General features: G+C 43.5%; 1 protein-coding gene across 2 annotated transcripts in view; it reads right to left on the reverse strand.

Annotated features, from left to right (window-relative positions):
• Nucleotides 1-2,607: 2,607 nt before the first annotated feature.
• Nucleotides 2,608-19,153, reverse strand: part of bsnb (bassoon (presynaptic cytomatrix protein) b) — a 52,703-nt gene continuing 36,157 nt past the window's right edge. For both annotated transcript variants that reach the window (XM_060857645.1, XM_060857644.1), the window contains exons 5-12: nt 12,939-19,118; nt 10,469-12,509; nt 9,123-10,039; nt 8,775-8,889; nt 8,458-8,592; nt 8,196-8,251; nt 7,704-7,807; nt 2,608-5,659 (exon numbers count right to left, since the gene is read on the reverse strand). In XM_060857645.1, the coding sequence (XP_060713628.1) occupies nt 8,211-8,251; nt 8,458-8,592; nt 8,775-8,889; nt 9,123-10,039; nt 10,469-12,509; nt 12,939-19,118 (9,429 nt within the window). In that variant the 3' untranslated portion in view covers nt 2,608-5,659; nt 7,704-7,807; nt 8,196-8,210. The remainder of the gene's footprint in view (nt 5,660-7,703; nt 7,808-8,195; nt 8,252-8,457; nt 8,593-8,774; nt 8,890-9,122; nt 10,040-10,468; nt 12,510-12,938; nt 19,119-19,153) is intronic.

The following is a 19,153-nucleotide window of genomic DNA, read 5'->3' on the forward strand; positions in this document are numbered from 1 at the left end:
GTATGTGTGTGTTACTGTACATCAGCCATTGTGGATAATGTGTGTGTGTTTATTTGTGAGTGTATGTGTGTGTATGTGTGTGTTTATGTGTGAGTATATGTGTGTATGTGAGTGTGTGTATGTGTGTGTGTTTATTTGTGAGTGAATGTGTGTATGTGAGTGTGTGTGTTTATTTGTGAGTGTATGTGTGTGTATGTGTGTGTGTTTATTTGTGAGTGTATGTGTGTATGTGAGTGTGTGTGTATGTGTGTGTGTGTGTTTATTTGTGAATGTATGTGTGTGTGTTTATTTGTGAGTGTATGTGTGTATGTGAGTGTGTGTGTATGTGTGTGTGTTTATTTGTGAGTGTATGTGTGTGTATGTGTGTGTTTATTTGTGAGTGTATGTGTGTATGTGAGTGTGTGTGTATGTGTGTGTGTTTATTTGTGAATGTGTGTGTATGTGTTTGTTTATTTGTGAGTGTATGTGTGTATGTGAGTGTGTGTGTATGTGTGTGTGTTTATTTGTGAATGTATGTGGGAGTCATGCTGAAAGAGGACAATGGTGGTGTGGACGGGGAGTTGGGACTCTGTGGAGCGTGACAGACTGTCAGACTGTGTGGAGGAGCAGGCGGCTACAGGGAGACATGCCTCAGAGATTGAAACACACACATACACACACACAGACACACAAACACAGACACACACACACACACAGACACACACACACACACACACACACACAAAGAATTAAAAAAATAGAAGCAAGGGAGATATTGTTAAGAAGATATAATCATTACACATTTATTTATATATATATATGAAATCTTTTGAATTAAACAGAGACATGAAGAACAACACAGAGAGCTGAAATACAGCATGAAGGAGAAAAGAGAGAAAAGGAGAGGAGGCTTTTTTAAGGAGTGTTAAACCATTAAATTGTGTGTGTGTGTATGTGTGTGTGCATGTGTGTAAATGAAGCTGCTCATTGGTCACTTGTTGTGACACCCCTTATTACGTCATCTGCTGGTACTTCCATCATCAGTGGGATTGAATTCACAACTTCAATGTGAAACACTTTAGAAAGTTTGAGGTTTTTCTAAACAACAAAAATCCTCTGTGTTCATAGAATGTGAATCTGATGACTTCTTCAATATCACGACAACATGGTAAGCCAATACTAATGCTAATCACATGCTCTTTTCTTTATTTGTGTATAAAGAGCAATTTAAACAACAGAAGTTTAAATAGAGCTGTACACAATTAAGAGAAATAAATTCCCCAAAACAAAATAAATGATGTGAGCTTTGTGCGAAAGCGCGAGAACATCGACATGGTCCAACACAAGCTCATCATTTCTCATCTACAGACTTTGTGTAAAGCTTAACTACTTGTCCACTGGAATCATTTCCCCACCACTGATCTTCACAACTCATTAACTAATTAAACTCAACTAGTTTTAAGAGAGACTTAAAATAAAATATTTGGAGTTCCAGCCTTCAGAAGCTCCGCCCATGTCTCAGTCTGGGTGTCAGGTTGTTTGTACACTTTTCTGGTCACAAGCTTCAGAATCTTGCAGGTTTGCTTTTCCTTTCATTCTGTTTTCTACAAACAGCAGTGCTGTAGACCAGATTAATTTCTATCATGAATCCAGCTGACTCTAAATCGGCTCGTACACCAGCTGCTGAGGTCATTCATGCTTCCGGTCAGTAGAGAAAAAACAAACACGCCGGGTTTAACGAACAAAGCGCAGTGTATTGATGTGTATTGGTGACTGACAGCTCGAAGCTGAAGCCAAATGGAAGCGTCATCATGAAGTAAAGCGGCTCTCTGCAGCCCTCTAGTGGATCACCGGGAAATGTTCTAGCGTCTCTGTAAGGAGGCAGTTACACTCACTCATCTTCTACCGCTTATCCGAACTACCTCGGGTCACGGGGAGCCTGTGTCTATCTCAGGCGTCATCGGGCATCAAGGCAGGATACACCCTGGACGGAGTGCCAACCCATCGCAGGGCACACACACACACTCTCATTCACTCACGCAATCACACACTACGGACAATTTTCCAGAGATGCCAATCAACCTACCATGCATGTCTTTGGACCGGGGGAGGAAACCGGAGTACCCGGAGGAAACCCCCGAGGCACGGGGAGAACATGCAAACTCCACACACACACAAGGTGGAGGCGGGAATCGAACCCCCAACCCTGGAGGTGTGAGGCGAACATGCTGACCACTAAGCCACCGTGCTCCCCACGAGGCAGTTACAGCTCTGTGCTAATAATAAACAGACTTCCAAACACACAAACACAAACAAATAACCTGTGTGATTTGTGTACCTTTGCCTTTATGAAGCATTTGTGGAAGGAGTCTCCAGTGTCAGTGCTTTGTAACAGTCCGACATCTTTTCAGACATCTTCAGGACAGAGATTTTTTTTTTCGGTTTCTTTATAAAATTACGATCTATTTTTTTTGTCGTCGTTGCTTTTTAACGTCAAGGAAAAGAATGTATTTAAAACGCATGTGTTTTAATCCCGACTCCTTACGGACTAAACTGCTGTTCTGACAGTGAAGCCGTTTAAACACTTCTGCTGACTGGTGACGTGGCGAAAGACACAGAAGTCCACACTTTATCTCATGTTTCTTTATTCTGTTCCAGTTTGGAAACGAATTGCAGGTCCATTATTTTTCATAATCACATTACATGACATGGTGCACCAGTGTGTAGTCTATCTCTGAACAGGAATACACTGAGAACAACACAACGTTTCACAATGGATACTGGACTCACACTCGGTCCATCGCACTGACGACGCTGAGTGAAACTTGTTGCTTGTTCTTGTTTTTTCTTTTTTCAACTTTTTTCTTTTTTTTTTCTTTGATGTGCATCTTGTTACTTTTTTTCCATCCCATTGATGTCGTGTTGTGTGGAAATAGTCACATGCCCACTTTAATAACTTCCAGTACGGTTAGTAACAATGGAAGTCAAGACAACTTTTGCCAATTTTAATATTAATCTTTTTTTTTTCTCTTTCTTTTTTTTTTTTTTTTTTTTACACGATATGGAGAATCGACACAGAGCAGATTTTTTTTCACTGTTTCAATATCAACAGTCATTGAGAGCCAGCCACAGATATGATGCTTAATTTTGTCATAATAATAACAATAATAATCATAATAACAATCATCATCATCATCATAATCCTTTTTATACACAAAAAGCACAAAAGGTTGGCAGCGAGGCCGGCGTGAGGATGCACAAGACGGCCGTCCTTTACACTCATAATATTTAAACGCTGTACAAAATCGTGTGTATTTACAGTTTGTGTGTGTGTGTGTGTGTGTGTGTGTGTGTGTGTGTGTGTGTGTGTGTGTGTGTGTGTGTGTGTATATCATGCATGTTTATCTTTCTCCGTGTTCAGTTTTCTAAGACAAAGCGCTCCGGCTCATGCACTGATTATTGGGAATCTCCATGGTAACGGTGATGTAAATAAAGCTCCATCACAAACACATCCCTGTGCACTTTGCAAGCTAGTGTCTAACATGAGGTCTTTTGGCTCTCGTGTGTGTGTATAAACGCCCCAAATCTCTCTTTTCCCCTATAGGTAGTGCACACTAGCCAGTGGAAACAGCCTTAGAGATCTAGAATCAAGCAAGGAGGAATCTGGGGTTGCTGATATGATGTACAAGCCCAATCCTAAATACCTACATGTATCTAGTATCTATTACAAATCCTAAAACCTGCCTTATTCCCTACACACTAGTACACTAGGGCACTTGTAATCCACAAGCTAGAGTATAGACAGAGATATGAAGATCTGATACATTCCTCAATCCCAAGTTCCTCTCACCATGTAAAATAGTGCACTAGTATAGTGTATGCTGCCCTATGTTACTCCCTACAAAGTGTACTCAGGCTTTTACGGATTGATTCAGTGTCCAATACCTGAGAGTATTGTTGGGTTCAGTAATAATAGGCTTGAGGTCTGAACAAACAGGTTCAAGCCGTAAAACACCTCCACACTCCCTACGTAGTGCACTACAGCTTATATACTATATAGACTATACACCCCAAACATCACACTGAATGGAGAACAGAGGAAGGCGAAGTTTTAACGTGTGTGTGTGTGTGTGTGTGTGTGTGTGAAGGCAGTTTAATGTACGGAGACGTCATAATGCGTGCATGAGTGGAGCGGGTTGCCAGATCACAGCGAAACGCGCAGACGTGAGGACTTTACTACACACGAGCAGGCAGAACGCAGAACCATGCAACAAGATGATGGACGTCCAAGACAGACAAACCCTTTGGCAACAGATTCCCCCCCCCCAAAAAACAGGGGTGATCATTAACATGCGACTAAAAAAAAACATATAGAGAACATTCAAAAATTGCAATAATAATAATCTCAATACATACAAGAAGATAAATACAAACAAGTTCGTAACCGTATTCACAGGTGACGTGACGTCGGCGTGGAAATGAGGCAATGACGTTCGGAATGGATCATTGCATAGAGAATCTGGAATGGAACTCAAAACGGTTTAATTATACACTTCCACTGTGTGTGTGTGTGTGTGTGTGTGTGTGTGTGTGTGTGTGTGTGTGTGTGTGTGTGTGTGAGAGAGAGATGGGAAATGTTCAGCTCTTACAGACGATCTTCGACTGCTTTGTGAAAATCCTTGTGCTCTGTAACAATGTGCATGCTATTGCTCTGAGGAAATCAACCTCCCAATAATGAAACAATAACAAAGGAATCATTAATAATTAAGGAAACACACCAAAATAAAAACAATGCAGTACAAAGGAACAAATTACAAACACATATAAATATAAATCCATAAATCCTCCAATGATTTACAATATCGCTCTGTAAAGACACGTCTCTGTACAATAGAATACAACTGTGCAAAAAAAGTAAAGAATGATTCTTAAAAAAAAAACAACAATCATGAGGTATGTGAAAAAAAATGGATAAGGCTCTTAATCACAAAGTAAATCAGGCCAACAAAATATAAACTGAAAAAGAAATAAAAAATATAATAATAATAATAATAATAATAATAATAATAATATGTGGGGGTTAATAAATAAAGAAGAGATCAGCAGTTGTGTGTGTGATCAACTAGCGATGGCGTGATGATGGCTGAAAGATTGAGGGCTGAACTTCTAACTCGTCACACCGGCCCCTCCTCCTCCTCCTTTTCCTCCTCATCAGAGATCATGAGATGAGTGTTTATGAGTTTATATATAAGACATTTACTCCCATGCGTGCAGTCGCATGTACGACACTTTACACGATTGCATTCGAGTGCACATAAACAAGTTACAGAAAGAGAGAATGAAAAGAAAAAACAAAAAACATTCAGAAAGAAGGTCAATCATCGCCTTAGTGGAAATGTCCACTCAGTGGGAGAACAATCGGTCTTAGAAAGTGTCAGATTCAAGAACTGGAAAAAAGCTTCAAGAACTGCTTCTGTCATCACTAATGTGTGTGTGTGGGTGTGGGGGGGACGACACCTGAGCACAGTTTTACAGAGTGATCATGATTAGGTAAACGTTCTGGAGACATCTCCCACATCCTGGAGCAGAGGAGTAGAGCGTCCTGTCCGTCAGCTCAGTCTGAACCACCATCAGGACGCTCTCTGGATTTTGTCCCCTTTTTCCAGGCCAGATGATCAACCTGAAGGTTTAAAAGGAGCAAATCATTAGGTGTAAAACAACCACAACGACAACAGCAATAAAAATAATTTGCTCATATAATACATTATCTCAATCCTTGAACATTATGTAAATGAGTAAAATGAGCGCTCTCACTGAATTAGTGAACAGAATAAAAATGAATTTTGTTGGGCCTTGGTGATGTTTCTAAAACGTGCATTGCTCTTTAGAACACTAGGGGGCAGGAGGGTTGAATCTATCACCAAGCAGCAGCGATGTAGTGATACACCAGGAAGATGCTCATATATTTTACACCAGAATAATGTATCAGAAATAAATCAGCCACGTTTGTAGAAAATTAAGAAGCATTTCGCTAAGGGAATAAATAAATATCTCCGTTATCTACTATCATGACAAACCCACAGCATCGTCGTCTCCCCGGGGTGTAAACATGAAGCTCGGTCTCTCAGCATTAATACAGCATCAAACCACATCCTTTATTACCATCTCAGTGCCACAACCACGGCACAGGCAGAGCACAGCCCAGATAGGCTGGTAAATCTGCGGGGCTAAGACGGAATGGTAGCAGCAGTAAGAGTGCCTGAGCCTGCTTTATCCCTCGATCTGCTCTCTTGATTCACACACACACACACACACATACACACCACAAAAGTCGGGAGATAATGTGTGAAAAATCAACAGTGCATCAAGGATCGGTTTCTTCGAAGCTCCTGAAAAACTTTGGAAAAGTTTGCAATGGTCCCCCTGTGTATTAATACCAGTCCCACTTAGCTATCATGCCAGAGTTCAAGATTGAGTGACCTTTGACCACTGAACAGTGAGTAGAAAGAGCGACTTGAGCGATTTTCAGTTCGTTTATTGAGCGTCCGCTGCCATCGGAATCCCTGTGAATCAGCTGTTGCTACAGAAACCGTAACATATTAGAACGACAGCCTTAATATAACACTGTGATGTGCTGCTGCACTTCTGTCAGAGAAACTGCTGTAATAGAGAACGAATCGACACCTGACGACCAATCAGAACGCAGAACTCAACAGATCGCTGCAGAGATCAGATTCTGGTGGTATTTTTACAGTGCAGATAAACACACACTGTGTTAGAGAAATCAGGTCCATTCTCTAGAACAGATATCGAGCCTCCAAGCCCATGACATGCAGTTCTCCGTGTTCTCCTTGCGAAAGCAGAAACAACCTCAACAGCAGGTGTAAAATAAAGCAGGTTTTAAATAAATAGAGGAAGTTTATACACATTTATACACACTGACCTCAAGATCCCATGTCTTCTACTGAAAGAATTCAATTATAATGTAGATGCAGGTTATCAATAAGTTCCTGGTACTGCCCAAGCACAATTCCTGAAATGCTGAGAGAAATTAACCTCAAAACCTAAAGTCAGAGATACATGACCCTGTTTGTGACACAGAGGAAGAAAGATTTCAGGTCAAACACACAGTTCTGGGCTTGATTTTGGGTCTTCTATTTCTAATCAGCTCAGCTTTCATACGGTATTCAAGGAATTGTAAATCTAAGCAATAAAAATAGACTGAACTGGAGCAGGATATGTTCACGAGTCTCAAGAAAAAAAAACGTGTTTGTGAATTAGATTACGTCTATTTCTTTCGTTCCTCTCATCTTGTTTGTCTCTGTCATGAGTCACAGTAAAAAAAAAAAAAAAACAAGCTTAAACTAACAGCTGTGGGGGATTCAGATATTTCCAGACATGATAAACTATACGTAAGGCAGATGTCACTGGTGTCAGGTTTGCATGTGGGTGTGCTTTAGAAAGTTCTGCCGCTCCTTAATGTCTGAATAATTGTTCTACTGTATTTGCGATTCTTTATTTGTGGTTTCTTTCATCAAAATAACGTTTTATGACGTTTATGAAAAGAATGGTTTCCGCATTAATTTTTCAGCTTTTCCATGTTTACCTGCAGTGTTGTCTCATCCCATTTACAAAAATCATTCTGGTGTCACAATAATCAGCATTGACACGTTCCTCTTTACAGAGGTTCAAAGTGAATAATGGAGCATGAAATCAAAACTCACTGGTTCTCAGGTGTCCTCCATCAACAGATTTGTGGATATGATGACAGAAACGGTTTCCAATTTTTTTTTTCCAGTAACAAGCCTCTGCTCAGCCACAATGAACCCTGACGAGCAAGAACGCAGCAACATATAAGACATGAAGATAAAAACTTGTTAATAAATGAAGGTCAGATAAAAACTTAATGTACACAATTCCCTTTGCTCACTTAGCTTTAGAATCTGTGCACAGCGGCTACAATGCTAATGTAGCTAACGAGTAATGAAAGCTCATAATGTCTGTCTGAAGGCAGAACTTTATATCGGAAGACTGAGATGACTTGATATGTCTGTTGAGGTGATTGTGTGATGACTGGAATCTGTGATGCATTTACCATACATGTAAAGAGTGAGCATTTAGTGCTTTTTTAATTTATTGTTTTTTTTTGACTGAAATGTACCTTTAAGTAAACACACATTCAATAAATACAAAAACTGCCTTGACAAAACACTCACCCTTCAGTTAGCAGCTCACCAAAAGGAGGTAAACTTCTTGCCGATGGCAGACACGGCTGTAAAACACACCAGAAATAAAGCAAATAAATGAAGGAGACCAAGATTGAAAGGAATGTGTTAAATGATAGATTTTCTTCTTTTGCCTTTTCAGTAAGGTAAAAAGTAGGCAAAATGGTTTAAAAAGACAATAATCATTAATATAACTAATAATTAGCTGTGTCTAAGTTCCTCCCTTCATGTCTAGGCAAATTTTTTATTATACCGTCTCCTAGTTTTCCTGCTTGTTCAGCAGCGCCACCCGGCAGGATTTTGCTGAAAACGTTTTCACTGTCCATGGGTTGCTGTGTTGGCGGGGCTGCACTGCCTATGCCACCTGGCCGGGGAGCAGCTTTTGAGCCTGTGAGGGATAACAAACCCAGCAGCTTTTAGAAAAAATAGAATGGTAAATATGCTTGCATCAGTGACATTTTAAATACAGATACAAAAGAATGACACTGCAGCTACTTTTCTTCTTAAATAACACATATACTGATGTTCATGAGAATGCGGTTTCTAGGCAGCTTGTAAACCTGGACTCACCTATGCCTATGGCTGGAGGCGTAGGGGCTTTAGCAGGCTGGGGTGCAGCTTTAGATCCAATAGCAACTGCAGGAGTTGGTGCAGCAGGAGCAGTGTCAGGTTTCATGTGTCCTCCCTGTTCAAAAGTTTGGATAATTAATTAACTAAATTAATTAAATCAATTAAATGTCCTTCTATTAATTGACTCTAGGTTTAGTTCTTGATTCCACAAAACAGATCAGCAAAACAGTATCCTGTCTGAGTCTTTTTACTTTTATATGTCTTAAACTGTTATGGTTGTCTTGTGGGTCATACTATTTTGGTTGAATTTGTAAGACCTCTGCAATAATAAGCTTAATCTCGACTCACCCCAGCAGTAGTTGGCAGAGCTGTGGTTGCTCCTGCAGCCAGTGGTTGTCCTGATGCTGGAGCCTGGCCTAGCTTAGCTTGTTGCTGAGCAGCCCCAGCTCCAATACCAGTAGCCACTGTTGTGGGCTGGGTCACACTTGATGTGGTTGTTGCTGGCTGTTGTCCAGGTTGTGGTTGTGACTGCTGCTGCTGTGTACGAGGTTGTTGGCTTGTATGTTGACCCTGTGGCCCAGTTTCAGGCTGTTGAGTTCCAGACTGCCTGCCAGGTGTATGCTGTGTTGTGGACCTTTGCTGTCCTTGCTGTGGTGGCTGCTGTTGAACTATGGAACCTTGTTGCTGCTGCTGCTGTTGCTGTTGCTGCTGCTGCTGCTGCTGTGGCTGCTGCTGCTGCTGTTGTTTGGACAAAGGAGATTCTTGCCGTCTGGAAGCACTAGATTGTCTTTGCCCCCGCTGACCACTAGAGTTGTGATGGTGTCCAGATGCAGGCTCCTGGGAGTACTCTCCAGAGTCCCGGTACCCTGACTGTGAAGATCGGGGTTCTGAGGATCTTTTATGCGAAGAGGAAGAAGTGCCGCGCCCTTCAGAGCGAGCTGATGGATCCTTGGGGTGTGATCTTGAAGAACGCGAGGATCTAGATTCTTCAGAGGTATGTCGGGATGATGAGTGACGTCCTGAGCTGCTCACGTGATGCCGGTGTTCTCGGGATGGGGTGGAAGATGAATGTCGTTGTTGGTTGTATTCATCTTGTGGCCACAAATCTTCTTCGGGAGGTTCATCATAATCATGGTAAGTGTGCTTGACATGGCTTCTCTTACCTGAAGTGGAGTGGCTTCCACTCCCATGATGTCTGGAACGATCTGAAGTGGCCTCCCGTGGTTTCTCAAACCAGTCTGTTTCCTCCTGTCCTAAATGATATGCTTTTTGGGAAACCAAGACAAAAATCATGTCAGTGCCAGTGTACAGGAAGGACAGAATAGAGTGCTGATTGACATCATGCAAAAGGAGTGAGAAATCCCCAAGAAATCCCCATCATCTCCAATTAAGGAGAACTGAGAATGAAAAAAAATGAATGTTTAAAATGTCCAAGTCCATGAGAAAATAGGAAAGCCAGTAAAAAAAACAACAACATGCAAATCACAAAAAAACTCTAAGGTACAGACAACTTTACATATACTTAGAAGCAACATGCATAGTAGGCATATATGGTTTTCTGCAATAACCAGAAAATTAACATAAAAAGCAAACACAAAGCATCCATGCTTGCGATCCATGAGTAATCACTGGCATGCAGTCTCTTGTTGGCGAGATGCACGTTTAATAGGCAGGAATGATTCAGCACCAGTTACCTTCACTGTCTGAAACAGCACAGTGCATATCATCCACTATGTATGGGTCATCTGGCTTGTAGGCATGGCTCTTAGGTACATCCCTTATGTGATGATCCTGAACATCAGGAAGGGAATGGCTGGAGCCATACTGGTTTCTAACATCATGTGGGTCTGAGACACGTCCCATACCCACAGGTTTCCCCACTGGGCTCAGTGGACTCTCTTCTTCGGAGTTCTGGGTGCGCATGGTGGTACGGCCACTGCGGCTATGGGTTCCGCGTTGAGATCGCTCCATAGCATCTCTCTCATATGACTTACTTCTGTGCCCTCCTGAGTCTCTGGAGGAGATCTTATCCATGCCATAGCCTGTGGACCTTGACCTTCCAGAGCTGTAAAGACGATCATCGTCATCCAAACCTTCTCTTGAGCCATAGTACTTCTGTTGATCATAGACATTCTTTTTTACCCCTGATCTAGAAACCATGGTACAGCTTCCACCTGATGGTGTTGTCATTGTGTAGGAGGCCAAATCAGATTCTACATCTCGTGCCTCTTCAATTGGGGAGAATTTGGAAATCTTCTGCTCCATGCCTTGCTTCCTGTGCTTACTACGCTTGGAGGACACCGCAGCTGGTGCCAAGTTCTTTGAGGAATGCTTCTGGCTGCCCATTCCAGAACTACTGCGAGATGAATGCTTATAGTCATCATAGTAATAGGAAGATCCACCACTTGCAGTTGTGCTAGGACGGCCATGGCTGTCCACAGCACCCTGGTGATGGTAACTGGTGGTGCTCGCTGGTCTTCCATATAGATCTTCAGACCCATCTCCATAACCTATCCCACGTGGACCATTCTCACACCCATAACCTGTCCTTGAAGCATCAGATGATCCCATGTTCTCCTTTGTCAGTTCACTTATATCATCTATCATTACATAGTTTCTGGGTATATTTTGTTCTAGATTTGTGGTGTAGAGACCATCTGTACTATAGCCAGATGTAGGACTTTGTATGTGGTCTGCCATCGTTTGTTCAGGGGTACGATATGGCCCATAAGCATTTGTCAGGGGTGAAGAATAGGTACCACTGAAGCCAGTTTCCTGAGCTGAGGTGGCTACAGACACTGCAGGATTAGTAATAATTTCGTAATTGGTTGGCAGTTTCTGTTCAAGATCAGCCAGTGATGTATGTCGTGGCAGCTGATGACCTGAAATGATATCACCTTGGGGCTGGAAGGGCAGACTTTGGCCAGGATATGGTAATGTCTGTCCAGGCAAATGAGCTGCAGGAGGCTGAAAGCTCTGGTGGCTGGGCTGCTGCAGGCCTAGATCTGGCTGATATGACTGGGCATACACATGACTCTGGTAAGGCCCTTGTGTTTGATAGGATGAGGGTTGAGGAGGGTGAGGCTGAAAGGTGCCTGGCTGAGGCTGAGATGGTACTGGATACTGTGGTGCTTGAAATCCAATTGGCTGATAGGCTGCAGTCGGTTGCTGTGTTGGTGCGGGTTGGCCCTGTGGAAACGGATATGGGACATAAGATGAGGTGGGTGGGTACTGAGCAGTCATATTTGGGTCAGAAGTAAACTGACTAAGAGGTGCTGTGCTTGGTCTTGACAACAGTCCATTTGCATCATAGTTCCCTGTTGGTACTCCAGTTAATCTAAGGTTATTGAGTTCACTGTCTGACATGTAGTCCCGTGCATCCCCTATGCCTCGCAGGTAGGCCAGCTCTCTCCTCTCTCGTTCTTTTACCATGGTTTCCTTGCGTTGGGTAATGCCTAGTTCCAAACAGCGTAGTTTAGCATCAATCTCTTTCTCTTCTTCCTCAAGTTCTGCTTGCTGTTTACGTAACTTGGAAGACTCTTGTTCAACAGCTTTTAGCTCACTCAGAAGACCCGCCTTGGTGACACCTTGTGCTGTACGTGGCAATACTCTCTGGGGCATTCCAGGGGCACTGTACATGTGGGTCATTGCAGGGGTTACAATGGGGCGCGGTGTCTCATCTGGTGGGGGACTGGGGAGGGTCCGTTTCACTTTCCTCATCATTGAGTTCTGTAGCTGTAAATAAGGAAGTTGAGGTTCCATTTAAGTATAGAAATAACAATATAAGTAATGTATTTAAGTTAACATGTAACATTAAGTTTAACATTACTGACAATGCATAAATTCAGAACAAACTGTAGATACAAAAACTCAATTCCCCATCTTATAATTCCCTCTACTCAAAAAACCATTCCCCATTTTATAATGGCTTGTCTTAAAAATACAAAGAATGTATTCTACTAATGCTTATGTTTACTAATGCATAACTGTGATTGTAACAGCAATCACAATGATATGGAAAATCCCACCAGCCACTGACAAGCCAAAAGGGCTAAACAAAGATGCTTACACTTCTGCGCACACACAAATTTCAGTGAGCCACACTTGTGATCCTTTTTACACCAAACAGATCTATAAAATATACAATCAATAATTGTGTTTTACCTGACTGACTGAAGAGTTTTGACTCTGGTACAGCGAGAATTTGGTCTTAGATGGATCCTCTGAAGTTGGGCTTAGGGGTTTGGGGTCTGACAAGGAGCGCTGAACACTTTTTATAGGCCTTGGAATTGTTTGATGCCTCTTGGGTGATTCAGAAGTGAAGGCCTTTTGCTGGGGTGTGACATGTGCCCTGTTGAGCTTCTCTGTGGAGGCGAAGGTTGTCTCCAGCATCCGATGGGGGGACAAGGGAGACACTGGCGAGTATAACACTTGTGGGGATTTGGGTGGACGTGAATCAATTGGTTGATGTGTTTGCAGCCCAATGTCTAGTGGGTCCGGTTTCCTTCTTTCAAACTTGGCTGGTGTGGCACCAACTATCTGTAAACTAGTAGAGTAAGGGCTTACTGTGTTGGGAACACTGAGCTGAGGAACAACCACCCCTTGAGAATGTGCTTCTGGGTCAGTCTGGCAGGCTAAACTCTCTCCCTTGTGTGTCCTCTCTGGTGCAGAGATGTAATGGAGCAGTTCTACCTTTGTTGTCTCAGCCATGGTGATGTGAATGGCTGGTGAGACTCTGCTTAGCTGATCTGATTCAGTCTGACATGAAGAGTCACTGGTGGTTTGGATAGCTATGCTTGAAGTCACTTTAGATGTATCACTCTTATTTTCTGCACTCGATTCAGAGTGTTTTGAGTACCTTGAGCGTCGACGTCGCACTGGCTGACTGTCCCACTCCCCCTGGTCTTCCTCATCTGTCTGGACACTGCAGTCAGCAATACGCCTGGTCCTCCTGCGCCGTGACATAAACCGATCCTCTGCGTCTTCATCGTCGGTTTGGACACTGCTGTCCGCAATCCTTTTCACAGGTTCCTCTTCAGTACCATTCCTCAAGCGGGGCATCGAATTCTGTTTCTTTATAGAATGGCTACTTCCCTGATCATCACTGTTCCTCAGGGACATTTCAGAAGCTGAGCTGGGCATAGGTCTTGTGGACACCAGTGCTTGAACCATTTGTCCATCCATACAAGGTAAAAACTGCAAGCTCTGGCCATCTTGCGGAATAACCCTACCACTCTGGTCACAGATGATGGAGATTGCTTGAGGGGCTCCACCAACCACCATCCCATTAATGCCACCTTGAGCAGTTGTGGCTGCTGCAGCAGCAGCTGCAGATACAGCAGCTGCCTCTGCTGCTGCCACTACTGCTGCTGCTTCAACGGCTGCTGTCTTTTGCCTCTTATGCTCTTCAAGCTGCATCTGGAGTTGCTGTTGCAAAGTCTGAATTTGGTCTAGTTGCATCCGCTGCTGTGCCAGCTGCTCTCTCTGTATTACCAGTTGAGTTTCTCTTTCAGCCTGCTGTTGCTGGAGGACCTGCTGCTTGATGTTCTGCAGTTCTTGGATCTCACGCTGCACAATAAGTTGTTCTTTCTCCCTGTGTCGCTGTAGCTCTAAACGATCCCTCTCCAGCTCTTCTTGGAGCCGCAACTGACGAAGCTTCTCTAACTCAATACGCTCTCTTTCCAGTTGCAGTAGCTGCTCTTGTTGTTGTCGTAGGTGGTCTTCCTCTTTCTCTTTTTCATCTGTAGATGTGTTAATGATACCACTAACTGCTGTATCTGGCAATACTTTAGTTGCTGCATGTGGCTGTGATTGTGGCACTGATATGTGGGCCTGTGTCTGAGAAAGAGACAGGCTTTGAGTGAAGGACAAATCTTTACTTATGTTTAATGATTGAGACTGGGTTTGTGCCTTTATTTGCTGTTGAATTGACTGTGAAATTTGACTTTGAGGAGGAAAGCCTGTGGGAGCATCTACTGGGATATGACCCTGAGAAGTCTGTTGTGTTAAAATAGTTGATTGGGCTGGCACAGCACTAGATTGAACAGTAGTTCTAGGTGCAGATGGTAATATTGTAGTTAAGGAAACTGATACAGGTACTGTAGGCTTACCAAGATAGACAGGAGTTTCTTGGGAGGTACTTGTATTTGGCACACTCCCTGAAATAGAATCTGGGGCAGATGCTGGGAAATTGGTTGGAGCAGGGTATCTGTATGGTCCCTGTGCAGAGAGAGGCATCCTTGGAGTGACATGAGGCAATCTACTAAGGCTAGATAGAGGAACAGCTGTCATGCTGCCTGAGGGATAAGGCCTGTAGACTCCTCTTAGCATATTATTTAAAACAGGGGCAGGTTGGGTAGTGATAGGTAAGGTGGATGCTATTGGAGTATTTATAGTAGAATATATCATGCCATCAGCGGTCCTCAATGCAGGAGGGTATAATGCCCGCAGGCTAGCCTGTCTAGCATTGATTAGATTTGTAAGTGCTTGTCCATGTGCAGTGGGCCTCCCATCTGGACCATAAAGAAGGTTTGCTCTGAGAGATGTTAGACCTTGTTGAAGGCCAAGCCTTCCTATTGGGCCTCCTCTTCCAGCAGCAAAATGAAGAAGATCTGGGCTGGTCATATAACGATTTCCAAACTGATCCATTGAGTTAAGAGCAGCACACATTCTGCTAATTTCTCTGGCAGTGGTGGCACTGTACTGTGCAAGATTTGGTTCTTGTGTGCCTGTCAGATCACAAGAAGAATAGCCAAAGTCTCCACTGATATTGGACATCGAGCCATATCTACGCAGAGGTAAGGGTGGGGTTGAAACATCTCCTTGATGACGTAAATCGGTGTAGGAGCCATATTGAGCACCCATTCCAAGATATCCTGCTTCATATGCTTGTTTCATAGAGCTTAAATCCACTGCTAGATCCCCAGGATCTGTCCTTTGATAGTACTGAAGTCCTGATTCTGCAAGATTTGTGTCTGACATTGACGGTGGAAGTCGTCCAGGTGGAGCCATGGTGAAAGGTTTATGCTCCTCTGAGACCCCTTGCACATTTACTGGCTGGTAACCATCTTTTTCCGGTTGAGTTTGCTGATTTGGGTCCGGGGTAGGTTCAGCTGAAGGGTTTGTCTCTGAAATTGTTGTTTTGCCTCTCTGACCAAAAGGACCCGAACAGCTACCAGCAAAAGGCAACTGGTAGACAACATCACAGCAGGCCACTTGGTTCTCTGACTTGATCTGTCCAGTGAGATCAAGAACATCTTGTGCTGGAGGTGGCTCTTCCCTTTTAATTATTTGGGTAACTGTACCCCCTTGTGATGAACCACTCTCATCTAACTGTACCATCAGTACATGGGGCTTTCCCGTTGAGAGGTTAGCTGCAGTGGGCTTATTTTTTAATTCCAGAGCAACCCCCCCATATATGTCATGGCCAATAGTAGGTGTAGGAGATACAGCACTTAAAGGCTGTGGGGGAAGTGGAGACACTCTGGGAATGCCACTAACCACTGTTTGTGTGCTTCCACCACTGGTCTGGCATACCACTAAGTCTTTCTTTAACAATATTGGTTGCACTTGGTTTGCTAAGTTGTAACGGGCAAATGAAGCTGCATTTTGTTGGTGCTGTTGGAGCTGTTGTTCAAGGAGCTCTTGCTGATGTTGGAGCTTCTGTTGTTGCTTTTGAAGCTGCTGTTGTTGGATACCAAGATCTTCCAGACATGCATCTATCTTTGGAATTGAAGGGTCTGTTATTGGTGGCCTCGGTTGAGAAAGGCAAACAGCCGATCCAGCATCTTGACCAAAGTCAACGCGATTCTGCAAGGGATCTCCATAAACCATTGGCTGTTTATGCTGCGATGAGAACATAGATGCTGCCACGGTAACACTAACTGTCGATTGCACGGATGTTGTCACATAAGGTTGCGCCTGTGCATTTAGGTTCATAATTAGAGGTTGTACCGCTGTATGACGACTTGGGGGTTGGTCTGCATCAACCGAGTACCTCCTTGTGTCAGATGCCAAGGATGTTAGATCCATGCCATGGTCTGTCATTATAATTGGAGCAGGCTTCATTGATCTAAGATCAACTATATTTCCACCCTGTGTCACTGTCCCTTGCTCAATAACTTTAGAGGTTCCTGGAACACTGGATATTTTACACAGTGATATGTTTTCAGATCTATAGCTTTGAGAACCTGCAAAGGACCCAGTTGTAACTTTTTCAGCTGCTTGTCCTCTCTGATAGGTAAGCTGAGTCTTTTGTGGTGACGTAGGAGAACTTGTTACTGGAGACTGTGTCCGATAAATTGGCTGTTGCTGGCAACTTGTTGGAGAAGACAAAGGGGATGTAGAAGAATTTACAGTTATTGGTTTTGGGGGCTGAGTAGTAGTGCCTGATCCAAGTGTGATCACCATGACTGGGGTATCTTGGGAGGACTGTTGTCTTGAAAGTCGAGCAGCCCCAGTTCTTTGAGCAATGTGGGAGCCTTGGGGATTAGATGGTACAGATGATGTGTGACCATGAGCTTTTGAATGAGTGGGACTTTGTGTAGGAGAGAAAGAGGGGGATGTAGGAGGACTAGAAGCCTTTAAAGAAGAGTACAATTTAGATGTTATTGTAGTTGATTGTAAATCAGCAGCTTGACCCTGGGCAAGTCGTACTTGTTGCTGTCCGGGAGCAGTCTGACGCACTTGCGGCTGAGACTGTGCATTTTTGGAGGTTTGGGTAGGTATGGAGGCCTGAGTTTGTTGTGTCTCATTAACCCTGGCTGTTCCTCTTCCAGTAGTGCCACTTTCTGAAAATGATACAGGTGCTGACATCTGTGTGGGGCTTGTTCCAGGACTCAAAGATGTTGACCCTGTTCTTAAGTGCTGATTATTTGCTAAATGGGAGGTCCCTTGCTGCCCTTGTCTTCCAAGTTGTCCCTGCTGTTTTTGCATCATCTCTGCCTTTCTCATCATTTCCTCATAAACCTCCTCAGCGCTTTTTAATGATTTGTTTACAGCAGGTGGTGATGCAGCAGATGTTTTTTCTGTAGGTGAATACAGAGACATAAAAGTTGGAAGATTGTACTCACTGCCAGACCTGTAAAGTTTTGAGCCTACTTCAAATCCTTCTGCCTCTGAATCCATAGAGGGAGAATACTCTGAACAGGATGATCTGTGAAGTTCTTCCATTTCCGCTGCTTGTCGAAGCTCCTCTGTTGGGGAAGCATCCTCAATTGGTGAGAGGTTGCTGGGAGGGGTCTTTGACCTTTCTCTGCGTCTCTGTGCCCTGAGTTCCTCTTTGTCCCTTTTTGTTTTCCTGGCTGTACTGCGAATCCTTTGCTGTTCCAAGTCTCTCATCTTCTCTTGTTCTCTTAAGAGTTCTTCCTCTTCCCTCAGTTCATCTTCTTCAGACGAGTCCTCAATTGTTGGTAAGAGTGGGCCATGGGAACGATGCCTTGCTTTCCTCTGCTGCTTAACCTCCTCAAGCCTTTGCCTTCTGCTAGGACTACTATCACTGTCATCCTCCAGTGAAGACACAGAGGTGGGAGAGGTGCCAGATGTATAGCTAGGTGTAGTAGCAGGAAGGGTTGAGGAATACTCTCCCTTTGACCTTTCTTCAGGTGATCCAGTCAAGCTTTCCATCTCCAGCTCAGGTTCTCTAAGGTCATGCTCTGTGCTAAGTTCCAAATCACGATTATAGCTGTTAGTATTGTTCAGTTCTATAGTCTTAAATCGCCTTAGGCCTCCTTGTGAACCCATCAGATCATCCCCTTCACTGGACTTATATGTGCCATCATTACTTTTAGTGTCATCCTCAAAACTGTTGGATTGCTGTGTAAGGCGTCGTCTCTCTTTTCCAAGATCCCCACTGTGTTTATGACTCTTTTTGTTTTTCACATGACCTTCCGTCTCTACCATTTCGTCCTCATCAGCACTCATTTCCAAAATCTGTCTTCTCATTAACTCCTCATCGGTTAAATCCTTTTGCAACTTCTGTCTGGTTGGTAAAGGGGAAAGGCCACTTTCACTGCTATCTTCCACATAGTCATGACGTAATTTGCAACTAAGGTCATCGGACACTTCCCCATCGGAATCAAACTGGTCTTGTGTTATGGTCAGCGAATGTGGTCTCTGCTTATCGGTTTCAGAGGTTGTGTCTGACTGCAACAGAGGTCGCATAGAACTTTCAAGTTTTTTTATTTCAGAAGGGCTGGGAGGACTGCGTTGGGTAGACAAGCCTCCCTCGCTGAGTTTAATTCCCTCCTCTCGGATGAGCCCAGTAATCTCACTCTGGGAGCCGGATATCCCATCGGAGGAGTAGCCTGTGTCACTCAGACTCTGCGTACTGGACTTGTTCGAATCCTGTGAAAGACAAAACATTGCGTTATCAACTCAAA

The sequence above is a fragment of the Tachysurus vachellii genome, chromosome 22 (genome assembly GCF_030014155.1).
Source record: "Tachysurus vachellii isolate PV-2020 chromosome 22, HZAU_Pvac_v1, whole genome shotgun sequence".
NCBI classification, from domain to species: Eukaryota; Metazoa; Chordata; class Actinopteri; order Siluriformes; family Bagridae; genus Tachysurus; species Tachysurus vachellii.